The sequence below is a fragment of the Phocoena phocoena genome, chromosome 1, assembly GCF_963924675.1.
Source record: "Phocoena phocoena chromosome 1, mPhoPho1.1, whole genome shotgun sequence".
Lineage (NCBI taxonomy): Eukaryota > Metazoa > Chordata > Mammalia > Artiodactyla > Phocoenidae > Phocoena > Phocoena phocoena.
This window is the reverse complement of record NC_089219.1, coordinates 140,533,996-140,557,583: the sequence shown is the minus strand read 5'-3', so window position 1 is coordinate 140,557,583 and position 23,588 is coordinate 140,533,996. Positions and strand designations below refer to the sequence as shown.

At 44.0% G+C, this 23,588-nt stretch overlaps 1 protein-coding gene across 1 annotated transcript in view; it reads left to right on the top strand.

Annotated features, from left to right (window-relative positions):
• NIBAN1 (niban apoptosis regulator 1) overlaps positions 1–23,240 on the top strand; it is a 168,262-nt gene extending 145,022 nt beyond the window's left edge. The window contains exons 7-14 of the mRNA XM_065879478.1: positions 1,373–1,477; positions 1,786–1,948; positions 8,284–8,471; positions 11,654–11,815; positions 13,399–13,509; positions 15,876–15,983; positions 19,981–20,092; positions 22,007–23,240. Coding sequence (XP_065735550.1) covers positions 1,373–1,477; positions 1,786–1,948; positions 8,284–8,471; positions 11,654–11,815; positions 13,399–13,509; positions 15,876–15,983; positions 19,981–20,092; positions 22,007–23,142 — 2,085 coding nt within the window. The 3' untranslated portion in view covers positions 23,143–23,240. The remainder of the gene's footprint in view (positions 1–1,372; positions 1,478–1,785; positions 1,949–8,283; positions 8,472–11,653; positions 11,816–13,398; positions 13,510–15,875; positions 15,984–19,980; positions 20,093–22,006) is intronic.
• Positions 23,241–23,588: the final 348 nt, after the last annotated feature.

Below are 23,588 nucleotides of genomic sequence, written 5' to 3'. Positions count from 1 at the left end.
CTTTGGACCCTGCTCATGGAGGGCTGACCAAGGTAAGGAATCTCAGAGCAGATCCTGGGCAGGTGAGGATCCTCACAAGGTCAGGATGTGGTGGGGCTGACGTTTACAGGAGGAAGAGCTGTTGGGATGAGACAGAGTTGGCCTCTGCCTGCCCCAGAGCTATTCTCCCATCACCAACCCCCACCCCCCACCCCACCCCCCCACCCCCACTTTCAACGCGCTCCCATCCCCCTCATTTTTTTTTCCAGACATATTTCCTTTCCAATCCCTTAAGTTATAAAATAGAACCAAATTTCTTGGAGCATTGTATGGGAAAGACTAAAAGAAAACTATAAGCCCACCCAGATGGAATGTTCTTTTTCTTTGGACGGTATAATGTTTTCATCTTTCAAATCCCTTTCACACTCATGTTCAGATTCAAGCCAATCTCTGCAAAAGGATGAATTTGGACAATTATTATGATTCTTGAATTTAATACTTTTAAACTAAGACAATATTTCCCATTGATTTGAAGTTCTGGCTTCAGTGTCCTTACTCTCTCAGCTCACTCTCCCCATGCCAACGCTTCCATCACTCTTGGGCAGATGTGTTCCAAACAAGAATTTACTCCACTGGGCAAGATGAGGTTCATGAATTATTGATGGTGTACTTGAACCTAATTTTTGGACTTGCTGATTTCTATGGAGTTTGCACATGTCAAGTTCCTCTTAAACTCCTCAAAAATGCTGCTTCACCTCAGCATTTTAGGAAAGACTTGGGAGCAATATTTTTTTAAAAACACCCTGAAAACTGTAGACAACCCTCGCCCATATTCTACTCATCCCACCAATGTCCAGTTGTTCCAAAGTATTTGTTATTCCCTTCTTTTTCTAAACTTTAAAGAAGATGGAGGTGGGATTCAGGGTGCAGTAGACACAAAGAGCATGAAGACGCTTAGATCCCAAGAAAGCTCCAGGGGAAATGACGGTCTCAGGGGATACAGACAAGAACTCAAGCCACCAAAACCAAGCCTGACCCCCTTCACAGTTTTGCTAAGGATACCCTTATCTATAATGGAAGTTCCCCCTCTTATCCTAAATGGGCTAGATTCTTCTAGTTTGACTAGTAGAAGTTTGAACTGAGGAATTTGTCCTTTCCAATGGGAAAATGTCAACAGGCGTGACTGTTCCTTGCAGATATTTAAGAACGTTTACCGTCTAGGATTGTCTTCCTAGAGATTTCTGTGGCCTCAGACCCAGAGTTAAACTATTAACCTAACAGATTTCATGTAGCCAGGACGGGGTTGGCCAGTCATGACACCTTCGGTTAGCCTGATGCTGAGATTTAGGCGTCACCAACTAAACCAGCTCTGAGGCTGTCTTCCTCTTGACAGATCCTGAGTAACCTGGTAATGGAGGAGCTCATGCCAACCCTTCAGACAGACATCCTGCCTAAAATGAAGGGGAAGAAGAACGACAGAAAGAGGGCCTGGTTCGGTGTAAGCGATGATTTTGCCCTGCAGCTGTGCCACTCAAAATGAACATGCCTTTCCCTTCTCTTTTTAGTTTTTTTTTTTTTTTTTTTAATATGTAATTCCTTCCCTGGGTGGAGAACTGCCCAGTCTGCTCAGTCTCACTTACATGAGGACTAATCCAAACAGACTCAAACTTTGAAAGACAAATTAGAGTGTGTGTGCAGTTTTGTTTATGTTGCGATTGTCTGCGATTAACCCACCCGCCTCTACTTGACTCCCTCAGGTGCTGACGCACGACAGAGCCCCAACTTATGTGTTGTTCTCTGTTGCAGCTCCTCGAAGAGGCCTACAACCTGGTTCAGCATCAAGTTTCAGAAGGATTAAGTGCATTGAAGGAGGAATGCAGGGCTCTGACAAAAGGCCTGGAAGGCACCATCCGTTCAGACATGGATCAGATTGTGAACTCAAAGAACTTTTTAATTGGAAAGATCAAAGGTCAGTGGAGTTAATCCATGCTCCTACAAACTAAATAAGCTGTGTATCTAAGGCTCCATCACATAGTGAGAATTCCTAGTTTTAGAGGAGAATTACACGAGGGACTTGGAAGGAGATGATAACGCTTGAAATAGGAGCGTGCTGGTGGTGCTCTGAAGGGCCTCCGCATGGAAACTTCAAGGACACAGGGTGGAGGAAACGTTGCTGCTTGCCTTGTAGTGGTGCCTGTGTATCCTGATCCTGCACCTCTCCCGTTGTAGCACTTCTCATACCAAATTGTAATGGCTCTGCTCCTGCCCTCTCCCTGCTGTAAGCTCTCGAAGAGCAGGGCCATGCTGCGCTGGTTCACTCAGGTATTCCCAGTGCCTAGTACCATGCCTGGTATATGCAGACTCACAGTGAATATTTGAATCAGTGAATAATGGATTTTCCTTTAACAAGAAAAAGACTTTGGGCTTAGAGTCAATAAATCTGGATCCTACAGATCTTCCTCCACTTATGATGGGGTTACATGCCAATAAACCCATCATAAGTTGAAAATGCATTTAGTACATCTAACCTACCAAATACCATAGCTTAGCATAGTTACCTTAAACACGCTCAGAACACTTGTATCAGCCTACAGTTGGGAAAAATCATCTAACACAAAGTCTCTTTTATAATAAAGTGTTGAGTATCTCACTTAATTTATTGAATACTGTACCAAAGATGAAAAACAGAAGGTTGTCTGGGTACAGAATAGCCGTCAGTGTATCGGTTGTTTACCCTCGTGATGCGGTGGCTGATGGGGAATTGCGGCTGCTGACACTGCCCAGCATCGTGAGAGAGAATCTTACTGCTTATCACTAGCCCCAGAAAAGATCAAAATTCAAAATTTGAGGTACAGTTTCTGCTGAACGCCTATTGCTTTCACACCACTGTAAACTTGAAAAATCGTTAAGTCAAACCGTCCTAAGTAGGGAACCGTCTATAGTCCCAGCTCTAATGGTAGATGGTCATGTGTGCTCAGGGAGGTCACTCGACTTCTATGTGCCTCAGTATCCTCCTCTGAAATCACATGGGAGGGCCCATGAGATTGGGGTCAGCAAACTGTGGCCCTTGGGCCAAAGCTGGCCTGCCGCCTATTTTTGTAAATAGCATTTTATTGGAAGACAGCTGTGCCCACTCATTTGTGTACTGGCTGAGGCTGCTTTCATGCTACAAAGGCACTGTTGAGTCATTGGAACTGAGACCTTAGGGACGGCAAAGCTGAAAATGTTCAGTATCTGGCCCTTGAAAGAAAGAAGTTTGCGTGTTTCCACACAAGAGAACTTAGATGACCTCTGAGGAATCCTACAGGATAAAATTCTATGGTTCTGCATTCCCACATCCCAAAAAGCACACCACACTGAACATCATTTCAGAGGGAAAGCACGCCGGCTCACCTGCGATTGTATGTCAGCAATCTTCTTATATAGTCAGTTTTCAAATTATTCACTTACTCATTCATTCAAAATATAGTCACTAAGTGCTTTCCGAGCAAGGCGATGGAGCTTTAGCAGTGAACAGGGAAGACCCAGTTCCTGTGCTCAAGAGACTTAGAACCTAATGGGATTTTCTGCTTGGTGGATTATCCTCTGCACTTCAGGCCCTGTTCATACTGCAGCCCAGCTCGCTCCAGGCTCTTCTAACAGGTCCTCCTGAGAGGAGGTTGGAGGAGGCATAACTAGAGCAAAGGAGTGTGTGTCTGAATCTGTTGTTTATCTGTTCAGGTGATGCCTTCTAAAACCAGATATAAATTAACTTCAGAGTGTTTTCTATTATCCAGATCTCTTATTCCTTTATTAGCTCAACAGATCTAGAGTTGACTGTATATTGAAATGCTTTATACAGCTTAAAACTGCCAACACCCAACTCCTGTGCCCGGATACATTCTGTTTGTCTGGAGCTGAGCTGAGCCTAACAGTGGCCATTCTCATGGCCTGAATTAAACCGGTCTCTCTTTCTCTCTTGCCTAAATCTCTGTGGCTCCAGTATATTTCACATAAAATGGAAAAATATTCTGCCCTGGACTAGTGTTTGTTTCCTAAAGGAAGCCTTGGAAGGAAATCGCGATCAGGTCTTTTTAAAACGGAATATCAGAAACACATTGTAACCAGGCCTCTGGTTCTCTCCCTTTAAAACAAGAAACTGCACATCAGGCTGCCTTGATAAAGGACTTTGGATTTCAAGAAAAAAACTTTGGGAGTATTGAAGTAGCAATCTCTCCATTTCTTCCCATATGACTCTTGAGAGTGAAGCAACTGGCTTAAGTTCTGCCCCACAAATACCGACTCATTTAATAAGCATTTATTCTGCTCCTGCTGAATACAAGGTCTTTGAAGAGACAAAGAAGAAGACATGATTTTACAAGTAGAAGAGGATAAAAAGCATGTCACAGATACTGAAACAGAAGGAAAAATATTATAAATGCCATAAAAGAGACAAGAACAGAGAGCACAGCGGTTCCCAAGCAGGAACCATTTCGACTTCAAAAAACCGTGTGGGCTCCTCACAATGAGAGTACTGTTTTAGTGTCAGTTGATGGGAAAGAATGGTAATGCTAACAGGTATAGTAAAAGCTAACAGTTACTGACGACTTCCAGAGGGTCACATAGGGTTCTGAGCACTTTGAACACAGTGAACTCATTTAATCCTCACCATAACCCTCAGAGTAATGACTCTTATGATCCCCATTTTACAGATGAGAAAACTGAGGTAGAGATTAAGTAATTTGCCTGAGATTCCAAAGGTAGAGTGTGACAGTCAGAACAAACCCAGCCCCCAGCCCCAGCATTTTCTCTCTTAATCACTCTGCTCAACTGAATTAATGTATGGCTCTTGAATTAATGTGTCACAACACATGAATCATTACAGCAGCACCTCTGCATCCTTGAAAAATAGCAGAGCATACCTGTGTGGGATGTAAAATTTATTCGATCATTAAGGAAACACCAGCAGACCATAGTTCAGGAAGCTGTGTGGTGGTTCCGGGCATTAGGCTGTCCTGAGTAGGTGAAATTTAAACTTGGCCTTGAGGGCTTCCCTGGTGGCACAGTGGTTGAGAGTCTGCCTGCCGATGCAGGGGACACGGGTTCGTGCCCTGGTCTGGGAGGATCCCACATGCCGCAGAGCGGCTGGGCCCGGTGAGCCGTGGCCGCTGGGCCTGCGCATCCGGAGCCTGTGCTCCGCAACGGGAGAGGCCACAACAGTGAGAGGCACGCGTACCGGCAAAAAAAAAAAAAAAAACTTGGCCTTGAAGAGGTGAGTAGGATGTTTACAAGCAGAGGTGGAGGAAGGAAGGCACAGGTGAAAGGAACACTGAATAAAGGCACAGAGAGGGGGCTGGAGCACATAGTGGTACATAGGCAAGGGGGGATCAAGCAGAGAGGAGCATGGCCTTCCACGACCCCTCCCTGTGCCTCTCTCTGCCCCCATGCAGCAGCGGACATCAGCCAGCTGCTAAATCTTTTATGTATATTACCCGTGTTCATGATTATTCTGAAATTTCAATTAGACACTTTTCAAATAGTTCTTCTCTCAGAGTTAATTTATAAATAATTCATTTATCTTCCTGGCAAACGATTTTGCATTTTGGTATCAAGTAAGTTATTTTTAGGAGTCAGATTGTTTCATATTTGAGTCATACAATAGAAAGGGGTTTTTCCCTAGTAATTGTATGACCTGGTTAATATTTTATATCTCAAATATTTGTGAGTTACTCATAGTATCAATAGTATTGGTCATCTCAGATTCTCAGAGTAAGAGGCAATCTGACCCTCTGTAACTCTGTGAAATATTTCTGCAAATTGAAATAAGAATGTGGCCATTTGTCTCACCATAAGCAAGTTATTTGCCAATAAAAATAAACAAATATATTTGAATTATAATTCTGGATCTGAAAATTAGGGCGTGACCTTGGTTGAATCAGCTAACATCTCCAGGCCCCCTTTTTCACATCTGTAAAATGAGGGCCTAGACACTGAGATGAGTTTGTACTTCTTTGATCCCGTATGAGGTTAGGTGACTTAAAGAGTTCCGCAAAGCTAGACTTCCATCCACACAGTGAGCTCAAGCCTCTTCCAACTCAAACTTCCTTTACTGCATTGCTGCTTCCAAACCTGGTTAATCATGAGAATCACCTTAGCACTTAAAAATAAATGCAGATTTCCATGTCGTATCCAGACTTACTGAATCGGGATCTTTACTACGCTTCTCTTTTTGACCCACCTCCTAGAGAAATGGAAATAAAAACAAAAATAAACAAATGGGACCTAATGAAACTTCAAAGCTTTTGCACAGCAAAGGAAACCATAAACAAGACCAAAAGACAACCCTCAGAATGGGAGAAAATATTTGCAAACGAAGCAACTGACAAAGGGTTAATTTCCAAAATTTACAAGCAGCTCATGCAGTGCAATAACAAAAAAAACAAACAACCCAATCCAAAAATGGGCAGAAGACCTAAATAGACATTTCTCCAAAGAAGATATACAGATTGCCAACAAACACATGAAAGAATGCTCCACATCATTAATCATTAGAGAAATGCAAATCAAAACTACAATGAGTTATCATCTCACACCAGTCAGAATGGCCATCATCAAAAAATCTAGAAACAATAAATGCTGGAGAGGGTGTGGAGAAAAGGGAACCGTCTTACACTGCTAGTGGGAATGTGAATTGGTACAGCCACTATGGAGAACAGTATGGAGGTTCCTTAAAAAACTAAAAATAGAACTACCATACCACCCAGCAATCCCAGTACTGGGCATATGCCCTGAGAAAACCAAAATTCAAAAAGAGTCATGTACCAAAATGTTCATTGCAGCTCTATTTACAATAGCCAAGACATGGAAGCAAGCTAAGTGTCCATCAACAGATGAATAGATAAAGAAGATGTGGCACATATATACAATGGAATATTACTCAGCCATAAAAAGAAAAGAAATTGAGTTATTTGTAGTGAGGTGGATGGACCTAGAGTCTGTCATACAGAGTGAAGTAAGTCAGAAAGAGAAAGACAAATACCGTATGCTAACACATATATATGGAATCTAAGAAAAAAAAATGTCTTGAAGAACCTAGAGACAAGATGGGAATAAAGACACAGACCTACTAGAGAATGGACTTGAGGATATGGGGAGGAGGAAGGATAAGCTGTGACAGAGTGAGAGAGTGGCATGGACATATATACACTACCAAACGTAAAATAGATAGCTAGTGGGAAGCAGCGCATAGCACAGGGAGATCAGTTCCGTGCTTTGTGACCACCTAGAGGGGTGGGATAGGGAGGGTGGGAGGGAGGGAGATGCAAGAGGGAGGAGATATGGGAACATATGTATATGTATAACTGATTCACTTTGTTATAAAGCAGAAACACACCATTGTAAAGCAATTATACTCCAATAAAGATGTTGAAAAAAAAATAATAAGTCAATCAATCAAATGGCAGTATTTCCTCTGGGAAGTAAGAGTATGGTTACATTTTTTTTTTAATCCCTCTTTATGATTTTCTGTACTAAGTTTCTGTCACTAAGCATGTCATCCTTGATTATCAGAAAAAATGTTTATGTTTTTAAACATAAAAATGTTTATGTTTTATGTTTAAATCTAAGCTTTTAGATTTAAAATTAAATTGAATTAATCTAAACATAAAATTTAATATAAATATAATCTAAACATAAAATTAAATCTAAACATTTAAAAATGTTTATGTTTTATGTTTATGTATTATCAGAAAAAATAGCGTGTGTTTTAAAATTGGGGGTGGGGATGGGAGGCGGGGTGGCAAACCAGTTAGAATTTGTTTCCATTTGCCCCACAAAAAGATGGTACTTGAGCTTTTAAAAAGGCCCTGGAGAAGCGGGGAGGGGAATTGAATTATATCGACTGGTTAATGCTTAGAAAAATGAATTAAAACTTAATAAATTGTGTTTTTAGAAGACAAACTATGAATTTATAATGATGATGATTGATAGGAAATACATGGGTCATTGGCATTTTCTTTTTTTTGTAATAGGCATTATGTATTCATAGGGACCAAGCAGAAAAATGCATTTCATCCCAGGGGAGAGGTAATCTTGGGGAGGGGAGAGATTCTCCTTGTTCCAATTCTCAAAGAGAGATTCTCTTTGATGGTTTTCCATTCTAGTGAGTGCTGGCACAGGACTCACTGTGTTGGTCTGTCTTGCCCATTTGAGCTTGCCTTGGCTGTTAAAGGGCTCTGTGGGGCACTGTCCAGCCCGGCCCCGCTCCAGTGCCTCTGAATCCAATTTTGCCATCACTCACAGTTTTCTGACTATTTCCTACCTCAGCGATGGTGGCTCAGCCAGCAGAGAGAAGTTGTGCAGAGAGTGTGCAACCATTCCTGGCATCCATTCTGGAGGAGCTCATGGGACCGGTGAGCTCAGGATTCAGTGAAGTACGCTCACTCTTTGAAAAAGAAGTGGATGAACTTAGCCAGAACTTTCAGACCACCAAAGACAGTGCCCAGCTAAAGGAGGTAGGATACGAAGCCAGGGAGTGGAATGTGAATTGTCTGCCTGGGACTGCCTTTTTGTGGGTCTTTATCTGCATTCATTCATTCTTTCCTCCCCCTCTCCCTCCCTCCCTCTCTCCCTTCCTTCCTTCTTTCCTTCCTTCCATTCAGCTCCCCTTCCATCTATTCATCTAGCCTTTCTGCGATTCATTCAAACACATTATTCATTCATCCATTCATCCATCTATCTACCTGCTTTCCTTTATTAATGGTTTTCAAGTTGCAAAAATAATAACATGCTTGTATAGGTAAACAATATACAAAAATACTTATATAAAGGCAAAATTAATCACCGTCACCCATACCCACCTAATTTTAGTCCACCCCCAACTCCTAAGCCCTCTCCACTTCCAATTCCCTGAATTAACTAATATAAATAGCTTAGTATGTGTTTTCACCTGCTTCTCCCTTGTTCATACAAATATATACACGTATATCCTCATTTATATAAATTCTGTTTGTTGGTTTGTCTGCTTCCAAAAGTACGGACTCATAATAAAAACCAATGTTTCTCAAGGTATGGTCCTTGGACCAGCATCATCATCATCACATGGCTGCGCCACTGATGATTTACCAGACCAGAAACTCTGGGGTAGGGCCCAGCAGTCTGTTTTCACAAGACCTCCAGAGGACCTGATGGATCCTCAAATTTGAGAATCACTGACAGACATAACTGGGCAGCTTTGTTTTACACTTGCCATATCACGATAGACATCCCTACAAGTCAGTGGATAAAACCAGACACCTCTGTTTCTTTCCCTTTCTTTTTTTTTTAATGCATACATACACAAAATTGTATATAAACAAGATCATTTGTAAATATTTTGAGGTTTCTTATTGTAGCCTTTTTTTGAACTTAACTTTACTCTCCCACCTCCCCCCATATCCCCTCCTTCCACTCAAGCAACTAGTGTTAACAACTTAGCATATGCTATTCTGTGCTTTTCTCCATGCTCATATAGCCTGTAAAACACACACATTTTGTAGGCTATGTTTTTTTAGGTAGTTTGCTCTTAGAAAAATGGGATTATATTATATGTACTGCTCTGCTTTTCAGTTTTCTCATTCAAAAATACCTCATGAAACAATTTTTAAGTTAACTGTTCTAGCTCTAAATCATTTTTTGTAGTAACCGCATAATATTTCATGTATGAATACACCGTGATTTATTCAATCATCCAAATGTTGCTAGCACCATGAACAAAGCTGCAATAAATAATCTTGTTATATATATTCATTTACTTTGATGCTTTTATTTCTATGGGATAGATGCCTAGGACAGGATTGCTAGGTTGAAAGGTAGGAATATTTCTCATGTTAACTGATGTTTCCATTTGCTTCCCAAAAAAGGAATTAAAATTTTACAATTCTACCAATTGTACATGGCAGAGGACTTTCTCCTTTATATTCCTGTCAGCATTAGGGAATCACTTGTTTAACTTCTGCCAATCTTACAGGAGCAAAGTGGTAACCGATTGATTTTTCCTCTCCTGTCTGTTTAATGATATTTTAAAAAATAGACACATTACAAATTATATGTCAAGGGGCAAGTTTGACAGCATGCTTTTGGTCATTAATTCTACTTCAGTGAGGTTCTCCAGAACTCACTTTTTTTTTTTTTTTTTTTGCGGTACGCGGGCCTCTCACTGTTGTGGCCTCCCCTGTCACGGAGCACAGGCTCCGGACGCACAGGCCCAGCGGCCATGGCTCACGGGCCCAGCCGCTCCGCGGTATGTGGGATCTTCCCGAACCGGGGCACAAACCCGTGTCCCCTGCATCGGCAGGCAGACTCCCAACCACTGCACCACCAGGGAAGCCCCAGAACTCACTTCTAAAGGGAGTAATATTTTCCTTTTACAAGCACAATGAAAGTGGACCCTTGTTAAATTCTTTTTTTTTCTTATAAATAACCAAGTTTCTGTATCTTTTTAAATTAATTAATATTTAATTTTGGCTGTGTTGGGTCTTCGTTGCTGCACGTGGGCTTTCTCTAGTTGCGGTGAGCGGGGGCTACTCTTCATTGCAGAGCATGGGCTCTAGGCGCATGGGCTTCAGTAGTTGTGGCATGCAAGCTCAGTAGTTGTGGCTCGCAGGCTCTAGAATGCAGGCTTAGTAGTCATGGCGTGTCCCCTGCATTGGCAGGCGTATTTTTAACCACTGAGCCACCAGGGAAGTCCCCTTGTTAAATTCTTGTTTAGAGAAATCTAGAACTCTAGATTTATCTCTTTTCTGTGACCTGAAACTCAGACAGCACATCCTGTATTATTCACAATCACCCTGTTACTGTGTTACTCCCCAGTTCTCCGTAGGCCTCCATTTTCAGCACCTTTCTTTCTGTCTTCTCTTTCTCCACCCACCCTCCTGTTTATTCTAGATCTGCAATATTCAATTTTTAAAATTACTTTTAAGTAAGCTTGGAAAATAAGATGCATTCTGTTGGCAAAAACACTCATAGTGTAAGACTATGTTGATAATACTTGAGATCCTTAGTGGATGAGGTCAGTTGCTGTCCTCTTGCTGGAAGTCATATGGCCTCATCGATCAAGTTATCACTTGTACAAACTAGAGGAGGGGGGACCTTAGGTTTTAAAACTGGATACCTCTTCTAGGCTAGGCCTCTTCCTATCTCACCCACCTCCCCATCCACTAGCAGAGGGAAGCCCTTGGGCACTGACAGAGCCTCAGAGAACTGTGCGGACTCTGGCTTTACTCTTAGAGTCCAGGGGGCATCCTGAACTCCCTGGGATTTTCTGAGAGGGATGTCACTCATTAAAGAAGGCTTTGGAGGCTTGTGAGCTCACAGCAGTTCCATGTGCCAAAGAGCCTTCCTGAACTCCTGAGCTCTGGAAGTGGGTACTTGGAGTCCATCAAGAGCTTGACAAGACTGAGCCCCACTGAATGCAGCCCTGGGAGCTTCAATTGTCCAGTTGGTTCTTCTACCAATCTCTATCCTAGCAATAGAGCTGCCCTAGGAACCCATCCAAGAACGGAAATAAGACAATGAAGATGTCGCAGATATAGTGATCTGAGAAGTGATTCAGTCTAATAACATGTGTGATTGTTTAGAATTTATGTAATATGTAATAGTCGTGTAATATAGTTCCTAAGTCTGAAGGTGTGTAATTTTTCCCTTCACCAAAATGCAGCATCTAGACTGGTTTATGAATCTTCCATTGGATTCCGTGAAGATGGAACCTTGTTATAGTAAAGTCAACCTGCTTCAGGAGCACCTGCAGGATCTCAAGAGCCGCTTCAGATTCCCCCACATCGATCTGGTGGTCCAGAGGACGCAGAACTACATGCAAGAGGTAGGGGCGGTGAGGTCATCCACGTGGATGAGGTTGGGGGAGCAGAGAAACGAGTGCAGCAAATGAGACAGGTGTACTAGTGTAGCTCAGGGAAATGAGGCCCATTTCTTTAGTCACCATGTTGAGTGAGGACATATTTTGTGCTGTTCCAGCTGGCTCATCTTTCTTCCATGTTGATGAGCATCGTAAAGAAGAGATATCTCAGGGAAATAAAGTAGCATTAATTGATAATTACTTGATTTGTCAAATCAGTGCTATTAATGTTGGATGCAGATTAGAATCATCTGGGAGCTTTTAAGAAATACTGATGTCTAGGCCACACTCCTAGTGATTTTGATATTATCTTTTTGGTAATTAAAAAAAAATTTCTTCCACTCCCATCCCTACTGCTTTTAATATGCAACCAGGATGGAGAACCAGTGGCTTGAATCAATTCCCTAACCTAGTTAAAAGTAAATCAATCAATCAGTCAATCAGAACTTTAAATTTGGATTTCTTGGGTCTCCTTGATAGGTTCCTTTTTTTCCCACAAGGAACTTTTTCTCCAGGGCAGGAGTGAATAGCTCAAACTCGTTCCATATTCTAATGCTTTCTAAATGAAGGAAGGGTGTGATCATTGAAGCCATTAAGAGCACAATTCTACTTCACAAGTGTTCGAAGGGAGCTTCCTGTGGGTTGGACACTGTGCCAGATTCCACTCTGGGGAGCTGATAGTGAGACAGATTCTTAGGTAAATTCACTACAGCGTTGAAAGCGCTGAGAGAAAGGTATTGTGTTGGATGCTTTCAGATCACAGGCTTGGGGAAGAAAGGAGATTTTTCTTCTTAAAAGTTATAGGCAGGATTAAGTGGCACACTTTATTATCTAACCTCTGAGTTGTGAGGGATTAAAGACAGACAAGGAACAAAATTGGTCAACGGTTTGACTGAAGTCCCTTTGATAGTACTGGACCCTGGTGAAACAGGTACAGGCACAAGTGCAGAGAATAAGAAATCTGAACTACTTCCGTTCCCTAACCCACGAGCATGTCAGCCACAGTCTCCACTGAGCTCTGACCCTGCCTCCCTTCCCAACCTGGCAGAGAAAGGAAGAGAAGTAGGGTGGGAGACTGGAAAATGGAGTGAGAGATGTGCTGGCATGGTTTACATCCATCTGAAAGTGGAGGTGCAGAACTAAAGGGCCACCTCATTTCATTAAGCCCTGACCACAGGCACCAGAGAACACAGGAGAGGGATGACCACAGGAAATGATGATATCCTCAACCTCATGGTCTTGGGTTTCCCAGTTAAGGGTGGAAGGAGAAGAGATGAGAAGAAAAGATACATACATGTGTACATACACGCATAGGTATGTGTGTGTGTGTGTGTGCTTCCCAGCCTCTTACTGATGCCACTGTGGCCATGGGCCTATGCATTTCACAGTCCATGTAGTGGGATGAGGACCTGTTGCCCTGGGTCATCCACAGGGTAGTGACCATCTTTGGTGGTCATCGTCTCCTTCTCTCCAAGTTGATGTAGACTTGGAGAGGGTAGTGATCCCAGCCTGTAACTGCGGTCTGTTTCTGTGTTGCTTTTGGTTTCTAGCTAATGGAGAATGCGGTATTCACTTTTGAGCAGTTGCTTTCCCCACATCTCCAAGGAGAGGCCTCCAAAACCACAGCCGCCATTGAGAAGGTTAAGCTCCGAGTCTTAAAGGTAAAATTGTTCTCTCATTTGTGGGAAGCATGAAGCAAGAATGTGACCCATTTGTTTCGTGAAGTGGAAAATACCAAGTTCTCTGTTTCACTTGCCCCGCCTTTTAAAAATCTTTCCCCTTCTCTTTCCTCCCTGAGACACCCGTGACTATCACCTAGCAGCAGTTCCCCCACGACTTTCATGCCTATTCTGCCATCTAGTGGCTACTTTAGGGACCACAGGTCCTCAGCGTCATTGTCACTTCCTCAGCCAGAAGTGAGGTGTCCAGGCTTACTTGCATAGCAAGTGGACTTGATATTTATTGGCTATCCACTATAAGCAAAGGATTGTGATAGGTATTGCATGGAATATAAAAATAGGCAAGGCACACCCTCTTTCTTCGAGGAGTTTACAGTATAGTAAAACCTATTTAAATTAACCATCATGATACCTGCTTTATGAAATTGTTTTAAATGTGCTTCATGCAAAAGTTTATATTAAAATGGCTGTAATAATAGGAGCTTACATATATAGGTCATATCTTTAAGCTTTTTTAAAAACAACCCGGACTTCCCCGGGTGGCACAGTGGTTAAGAATCCGCCTGCCAACGCAGGGGACACAGGTTCGATCCCTGGCCCAGGAAGATCCCACATGCTGCAGAGCCGCTAAACCCCTGCACCGCAACTACTGAGCCTGTGCTGTAGAGCCTGTGAGCCATAACTACTGAGCCCACGTGCCACAACTGCTGAAGCCCGTGCGCCTAGAGCCCGTGCTCTGCAACAAGAGAAGTCACTGCAATGAGAAGCCCACGCACCACAACGAAGAGTAGCCCCGTTCGCCGCAACTAGAGAAAGCCCGTGTGCAACAGCGAAGACCCAACACAGCCAAGATAAATTTTTTTAAAAACCTGTTTCATTTGATCCTCACAAGAACTTGTGAGATCATTGGAATATGTCTCCATTGTAGTGATGAGGAAACTGACCTCCTAAGGTATCACATGACTTACGTAAGCTCAATAGGCTAGTCTGTGGTGAGCTTAGAGCTAAAACTATCCCTAAGCCTAGTCCACTAATTTTTTATTACCTACTTTCCCTAAGCATGGCTTTGGAACAGAAGATCAAAGTCTCACAGAGCCTAGGAGGTGGTCCCTGAATTTCAGACCTGATCTTAATGCCTCACAGGCAGTAGGAAACTCTGGCAACCAAATCATTGAGATTAAAAGCAATATTTGTCACAATAACACACAAAATAATGAACCTGCCATTGAGAAAGAAAAGATAGTCCCAATGTCAATGCCACCTGCCACATCAACACAATTTTTACCTCTCAGGACAGTCCATCTCTTTCCTGGACACTTTTATCTACAAGAACATACTTCCTAATGCTAAGCCAAAGTTCTCATCACTGGTAATTCTAGTTCTACCCTCTTTGCTCATGTCCTTCTTCCACATGGTAGCCTTTGGTTGTTTGAATAGAGCTATGTTTTTGCCCCAAGTTATTATCTCCAGCATAAATCTCTTTAACCATTTTTTTCTTTTTTTTTTTTTGCGGTACGTGGGCCTCTCACTGTTGTGGCCTATCCCATTGTGGAGCACAGGCTCCAGACGCACAGGCTCAGCGGTCATGGCTCACGGGCCCAGCCACTCCGCGGCATGTGGGATCCTCCCGGACCGGGGCACGAACCCGTGTCCCCTGCATCGGCAGGCAGACTCTCAACCACTGCACCACCAGGGAAGCCCTAACCATTCTTTATTTGGCCTGACCATTCTGCTTACATGCCTGTGACTATGCTCCAGTTTGTCTGTGCCTTCCCCACTTTAAAGCAACACCTAAAACCAAACCCTGGTCTCTAGGTATGGATGTTCCATGTAGAACAGAGTGAATCATCATCTTTCCAGTTCCAGATACTGCACCTCTTTGGTTAACACGCCATGGTGTTAATGTAGCTGTGAGCCAGATGCTCTCTTTCCTTGTGGAAATCGTTACAACCTACCAATCCTGCTTTCAGGATGTAGAGTGAAGGAAGGAGATGATCGTGGCTTCCATGGACCAACTCAGGACAGGGGTAGTGAAATAATAACTCATCCCCCAGTTCTGTCTTCAACTTTCTAACACAGAAGTCACTCTGTTTGTTTTTTTTTATCTTACTTCAGTTTCCACATGTGTAAGAAGGGAAGGTAAGATGGGTCATTATCAGTCATAACCTTTACTTAGAGTGTGAGAGAATTGCACAGAAAGATCTCTGAAACCTTGGAACACCACAAGGGTCCTCAGAAATTAGGGGGGGAAAGGGAGATGAAGTGAGTAGCTGAGTTTTTTGTTGAAGCAAAAGTGAACAGATTGTAATGTTGCTATTTAGCCTATGTTTCTATCTCTGTATTGACAGCAATATGATTATGACAGCAGCACCATCCGGAAGAGGATATTTCAAGAGGCGCTGGTTCAAATCACACTTCCCACCGTGCAGAAGGCACTGGCGTCCGTGTGCAAACCAGTAAGGGGATGGGTTACTCCAGAGCCTGCTGTCGTTGCCTATGAAGTTCAAGCAATTGTTTTTGGTCATGATGTGCTTACAAACAGTATTTGACCAGGGAGGGGTCAACAAACTTTTCCAATAAATAGTCAGATAGTAAATATTTTAGGCTTCCCGGCCATACTGTTTCTGTTGCAATCACTCAGTTCTGCTGTTGTAGCACTGAAGCAGCCATAGGTGATACATAAACAAATGGGCAGTCTGTGTTCCTATAATACTTTATTTACAAAAACAAGCAGCTGGCTGGATTTGCTGACCCTTGGACAAGACAAAAATCTCAAAGGGTAATAATCAGAGTTTGAGCCAAGTTAAGGGTTGCCATAGAATGCCTGAGGATACCAGGGGTTCCTCATTATGGTGTGACTCATAGGTCCAGCGTGTCCTCTGAAACTTGACCTCTACATCCATGAAGAGACCTTAAGTAACACGATTACAGAAGGCTATTTGTTCTGTTAAATCCAGTAACGTATGCTTATTGAAATCAATGAAACTGAAACCATTTAAAGCTGCCACGGACACTAGGCAACCAGTGACAGCCGTGATTGTGAAGATGTGACTTAGCCTGTAGAGCAGGGTCGTGGATGAGCCAACTGCGGAGCCTGGGTCAAGACCTGGGTTCAAGTCCCAGCTCCTCTATGTATGAGCTCTGGGGCCTCGGGCAAGTCACTTTTCCTCTCTCTTGGCCTAGATTTCATCAAGAAAATGGAGATTATAATATTTGCAGTATCCTTCTTAAGACTGAGAAGGCTAGGGTGATCCAGTGAACATTTGATAAGTGCTCGCATGAGCTTGGCACTTTGTATGGATTGTCTCCATGATACTCATGACAACCCTATGAGGAGGTACTGTTTATATCCTCATTGCACAAGTGAGGAAGGCTGAGGGGCTAAGTAATGGGCCCAAAGTCACAGAGCTGGGAACTGCCAGAGTCTGAACCTAGATCCCACTCACTGATAACATGGTATGTACTCAGAAAATGGTATTTACTACTGCCTTTACTACTGCTACATGATCTATGAGCTGGGACATTTGCAAGGCCGGCTCCCTCTTGGCACAAATGATAAAGAGCTTTTTAGAATTTAAAAAGGGCTTTTTGGCAACTTAGAGAGTCTCCAAGCATTGGAACGTTAAAATCCTTTGCGTGAGTTATTTTACTGCGGCAATTTCTTTGGTCATTTTTATATTCTGTAAATGCTGTTTTTCTTCAGAAAACCATGGGCATTTCTAGTACCTGGCACTTCTTTCTGAGGGTATATTTCTTTCATAGAAAAGGATTTGATCAAATCAGGGCAGTAAGGAATCTGTCTATACGATTGTCTCTTGCCTGATGTGGATAGAAAAGTCCAGCCATCCAAAGGATGACTCAGTGCACCTTGGACGTGTCTGCACGCAGATGTTCTGCTTAGTTTTCTTTTCCAATTCCAAAGGCAATCTGGGGTTCCTGGAGCCACATCCTCCCATGAGGGGAGAAGAGTAAGGGAAGTCCCCCTTCCAGTCTGCTCCCCTTTTTCCAGAAATCCGCAGAGTTGTACCCAATCCGTCAGAGGCTCTTGTGATTTTTAATCAAGATAGACTGGTTTCAACAGAAAGGCCCAGCGTTTTCAGTAATGAAGGATATTGTATCAGGGTCAAGAAATTTAAAAACATCTGGATTTACAGAATAAATAAATTAGGGGAGCATCTGCTTCAGAGAAGGATTCTTTATTTAACTGAAGTGTGTTTCCCTTGGTTCTTTAAGTCACAGCTTCCAAGATCTGTGGTACTCAACCCAAGCTGCACCTTAGAATTGCCTGGGGAGATTCTTTTTTAAATTCTGATTCTCCCAGACCCACCCTCAGGGATTCCAATTTAGTGGATCCAGGGAATTCAATATACGTCACAGTTTGATCAATTCAGTATAGAAGACCTGTTTTGTAAAGTGGTACGCATCACAGTAAGTTCCCCTAGAAATGATTCCTCTCCGCAGAATTATTTAGCTGGTTGAAAGTTTAAAGGTCTACTGTTTATTTATTCAGCAAACATATATAAAATATGTATCTAATATGATCCAGGCGCTGTGCCAGGACAGTGTCCCTGCTGTCCTGGGGTTCACAGCCTAGAGGCCGGAGACAGAGACAGGTACACAGTGGACTTTGTGATGAGCACAGCAGAAGCCTTGTGGGGAAGAGTGATAGCAGAGTTCAGAGGAGGGTGCCCAACTCTGCCTATGGGGGCAGAGAGGACTTCCCAGAGTCGTGTTTTCGCCCAGTCCTGAGGGATGAATAACAGTTAGGGGACTAAGGAGCGGAAGACCACGTGGGGAGATGAAAGGTGTTGCAGACATGAGCCTGTGCCCCTCATTTTGCAGAGGTAGAGAGAGGCGCAGAGCAGTGACCTGGCTTGCCTAGGGTCCCGCAGCTAGTCCAGGGCAGTGTCCAGTTCCTGGGCAATGCTCTTCCCATGTGGCACTTTTCTGTGTGTCTGTCCTGTCCCACAGACCCTCTTGAGATCATGGAAGCTCGTGTCTCTTCAGTCCTGTGGCTTTCCCTTAGGGTGGGTATAAAGGGGTCCCATTATTACCCACTGTGATCTGGTCCTGGGCTACAGAACCCCAAGTCCTAGCACTGAGAGTTGTCTGAATGTGGTGGCTTCTGATCACCTGCTGTAAATCTTCTCCCTCCAGGCAAAAGTCATTGAATCCCATTGCTAAGTCCCTGGCTCTCTAAGAACCAGATGTCAGGAGCCCTCCTCCAGCACCATCAGGTGCAAGGATTACTGAGTTAATCACTAGGATATGATTTACTTCATTTTGATCCACGACTTGACCTCATACCAATAACAGGCAAGCCATGTGGAAACTCTTGGAAAGCAGGAAGTGTTAAAGGATTTTGCATGATGCCTGGATTGCCTTAGATGGAATCAGTGAGTTCCAGGGCCAGTTGGAGGGAAAGAGGAGAACATTTCTGAAGAGTCTTTGACTAGAGATCCTCCACACCTGAAAAGGGGTCCCATCCTAAGAGAGTTAAACCTACCTCTACTCTAGGACCCAGCAATCTCACTTCTAGGTGTACACTCAAGATATATAAGTCCTAAATCCACAAAATCATGCACAAGAATATTCATAGCAGTTATGTTCATAACAGTCAATATCCATCAATAGGAGTATAGGTAAACAATTTTAGTTTACCCATATGAGTGCCATTTATCAATAAAAAGGAATGAGCTACTGCTACATGTGAAAACATGGATGAATCTCAAAAAAAAAAAACACACAAAAAGAATACAGGATTCCATTTATATAATTTTAAAGAACAAGAAAAACTAATCTATTGTGATAGACACAAGATCAGTGCTTATCTCTTGGGGTGGGAGGGGTGTGGACTAGAAAAGGGTATGAGGGTGATGGAAGTGTTTTCTGTCTTGATCTGGGTTATGGATTTATAGTATATAAATCCATATATTTTATAGTATATAAATATATATATATACTATATATATAGTATATATATATATACTATATATTTTATAGTATATAAATATATAGTATATAAATATATATAGTATATAAATCCATATATTCCATATAAATATAAATGTATATTTAAAATCATTGAGCTGTACTTTTAAAATGTGTGCATTTTTCTGGGTATAACTTATACCTTAGTAAAGTACTTTTGGCATTTAAAAAAATGGCAGAAGCAGAAGAGGGAGGAAATGTTTTGGTTATGATGAAAAACAGGAGGGCCCCAGACCCACTGACAAGGCCTTGAGATGATCAGAATCTCTGGTGTCTGCCCCCTCGAAGGGCACAGAGCATGTCCCCAGTACAGGGAATGGTGCCTGCGGAAAGGGAAGGGGAATGACCAATGCATCACACTCCAAGGGGGGATCACAAGTGACAGCCGTCCTTTCCATAGCTCCTCTGAGAACTGACATCTCATGTTTTGTCCCCCTTGTCTTCTTATCTCTTCCTCTACAGGAGCTTCAGAAATATGAGCAGTTCATCTTTGCAGATCACACCAATATGATCCATGTTGAAAATGTCTACGAGGAGATTTTACATCAGATCCTCCTTGATGAAACTCTGAAAGGTAAGGAAGGTTTCCCTGGTCCTGGAGAAAGCTCTAGATAGAGGGGAGTACCCCTGAGTGGACCCTGGGAGGCCAGCTAGGTTTTATCAACAGGAATGAAAGGGGAAGAGGAAATTGACACGAGGAGCTGGGGAGACAGAGAACAGGGACAGAAGGGACGTCCCCTGAGCAGTCATGATTGGGCTCATACTCTGGCCCGTTAGATATTATTTCTCTTTCAATCCAGATAAGGACTCTGTGAGAGGAGATTTTTAAGCTTCATTTTTCAGATGAGAAAACTAAGGCTTAGAGACATTAAACCCAGGGTGTCTCATGAACAGCTATCTTCCTCCAGCTGTTGCAGACAGAACAGAGGAAAAAGGGCTCTTCTTAGCCACAGGCTCACAACCCCTCCCGAGCCTGGAGGGGGTGATTCAGTAGCAGGGCTTCCCAGCTGCTCTGCTCTCTCAGCACATTCCTCACCTCCGCTCAGCTGGACAGAAAGACACTGGGCGATGACTCCGTCCTCTGTGAGTCTTGTTAAGACTCTAGCACCCAGTGTCCCATGGAATCAGTCCTTGTTTGGGATAGGAGTGTAGATAGGAAAACTTGGATAGAAATAGGCTGGAGAGGGCCGTCCCTAAAACTATAGGCCTGAAACATATCTGGTCTCCACAAAGAGCATCACCAAAACCCCTCCACAAAGAAAGCTGGCCAAGCACAAGCCCCAGGTCCAAGTAGCTCATCCAGTGAGATAAGGAGTATAAAGATGTCAGCACAGGGCTTCCCTGGTGGTGCAGTGGTTGAGAGTCCGCCAGCTGATGCAGGGGACACGGGTTCGTGCCCCGGTCCGGGAAGATCCCACGTGCCGCGGAGCGGCTGGGCCCGTGAGCCATGGCCGCTGAGCCTGCGCGTCCGGAGCCTGTGCTCCACAACGGGAGGGGCCCCAACAGTGAGAGGCCCGCGTACCGCAAAAAAAAAAAAAAAAAAGACGTCAGCACAGTATCTGCACAAAGGAAGGGCTCAGTCAAGGCCACTGGTAGTCCACCATAGCACCTTTGGGCAAATTAGAAAAAGGCTCCCTTCCTCCAGACACCTGACCGCTCTCTGTCAAAAAATTGTCATGACATACTGATTTGGTTCAAGCAGGACATGCTACTGCTGCCTGCTGGAAAATTACTACACTGAATACCCACATCTATGCTGTCTCTGATGTGAATGGCACCCCCTTGGGTGTGAGATCACTGGGCACTGTACAACATGCACAGCCAGAGGTGGAGGCTGGTTGTCAGAAATGTCAGCTGCTGGCTGTGACTGTTGATTTTACTCCTCTCAAGGCCTCTAGGGCTGAGTTAGAGGTACATAGGCCTTCAGTTTGGACACTGCAGGTCAACAGAGCTCTCTCTGCATGCTCAGTACTGAGGACCCATTACACTTTCAGGACTGGACTTTGAGTAAAAGCAGAGAAAGTTAAGGCCTGTTCTGCCCTAAAGGAGTTCAGTCAAAGTAGGCAAACTGGAGCCACACATACTGGCAGCTAATGAAATGTGATGGGGGCCTCCACGGGTGCTACAGATCATGCTGTTGTAGATTTGAGCTCCTTGAAAGCCAAGGCCATATCTTATTCATCTTTGGATTCTCAGAGTCTGTCCCATAGTTGATGTCCAGTCCATGTGTGCTATCTGAAGAAGTAAATGAGTGAAGGAAAGAATGAATGAACATTACAGAGGTTCAGGGTTTGGCACGAGTTTGTAGGCTCTGGTCATCAGGGAAGACTACCTGGAAGAGGGTGGATGTAAGCTGAAACTTGAAATTGGGAGATTTTGATGGCCAGAAAGGCTGAGAGGGGAGTTTGGCTTCTGGATAAAAATCAGAAAATCCAGGTTGGCCAGGGCAGAGTATTAACGTTATGTTTTGTTTTCTGATATCCCTCAGTGATAAAGGAAGCTGCTATCCTGAAGAAACACAATTTATTTGAAGACAACATGGCCTTGCCCAGTGAAAGCGTGTCCAGCTTAACTGATCTAAAAACTCCTGCAGGGTCAAACCAGGCCAGCCCTGCCAGGAGAGCCTCGGCCATTCTGCCGGAAGTTCCAGATAGTGAGATCCTGAGTAACGAGGTATTCCAGGAGTCAGGGGAAAAAAAACAGCCGGGGGTCCCTAGTCCATTGGCCAAAGGAGAAAGCCTTTGTTTCCCTGTGCCCAGCCCGCCCCCAGATGGGGACGGGCAGGTCATCATTTCAAGCACAGATGACCCTGTTGTGAATCCGGTGGCTGCAGAAGACACAGCAGAAGCCCTGGGCAAACACTCATCAGAGCTGGAGTTTGGAGAGACTCATGAGGGCCAAGAACCCACCCAGGAAAAGCCAGAGCCCACCTCCGCCTTGGGCTCCTTGAAAGAGCTCAGAAATTTGTTGACGGTGACCACCGAAGTACCAGGGGAATCTGCCACACCTGAGATTGAAAAAGATACAAGTAAGGAGACCCTTGTTCCCCAAGAAATTGAAAAAGAAGAGGAAATGACCCAAATCTACACAGAGACCAATCAAGCAGCTGCCTCTAGTCAGGTCAGCAGCGAAGAAAGTGAAGTCAGTGAGAGGGAGGTCCATCCTCCCTCTCCCGAGGCTGAGGCTGATGGGGTAGAGTTGGGGGCATCTCCAGAGGCTCAGCCAGCCTGCGGGGGGCTCAGCGAGGGCGCCAGGGGCCCAGGCCCCTTAGAGGAGCCAGCGGAGGCCGGGGAGCCCACGGAGAGGGAGCTCACGGCCGGGTCCTCCGGACTGGACGCCCTTGAGGGAGGAGGGCCCAGGTGCGCTGTGGAGGCTGAGGCTATGCCCCAAGAAGGTTGCAAGTTAAGTTGTGACCCCGTCAGCCCCAGTGAGAGCCAGGTTTCTCTGGAAGAAGAGGCGGTGGGAGGGAATCACAGCACAGCCCAGGCTACCGCTAGCGTGGAGGCAAAGAAGAGTAAGGCCACCCGCGTTCACGAGTGTCAGTGGGTGGTTGAGAGTGACGCAGACACCTATAGCCTAGATTCACAGAGAGAAGATCCCCCAGAGCGGCCCTCGGAGGAGTGAAAGGGACAATTTGCCAAAAGTCTTTCTTTGAACAAACTCAGCCGAAAGGATACAGCTCAAGGATACACTTTGGGGTTGCCTGCAAGTTGTTACCAGAACAAAAAGAAAAAAAATTACGAAGTACTTCCTTAATTTGTGTAATGAAGCTAGAGGGAATGCGCATAGAGCATGAGCGCTGAGGCAAACCTTTGTGCAGTGCAACTGTTCTGCCATGAATTACTGCTTTAGCATTTTGACAGGAATTACAAAGGTAACGGAGTGTGTGGGGTGAGAGGCAGCTGAGGGAGTTCTGGGAGGGAGGGTGCTGCAGAGAAGACAGTCGGAGCGCTTTGCACGTTCTCCTCTAATGCACTTCAAGGCTTCTAAATTTCTTGTAAGAATGCAAAGGCACACTGTAAATGCAGCTTTGCCGTCTACTTACTATACCAGCCTCACGGTCTCTTAAG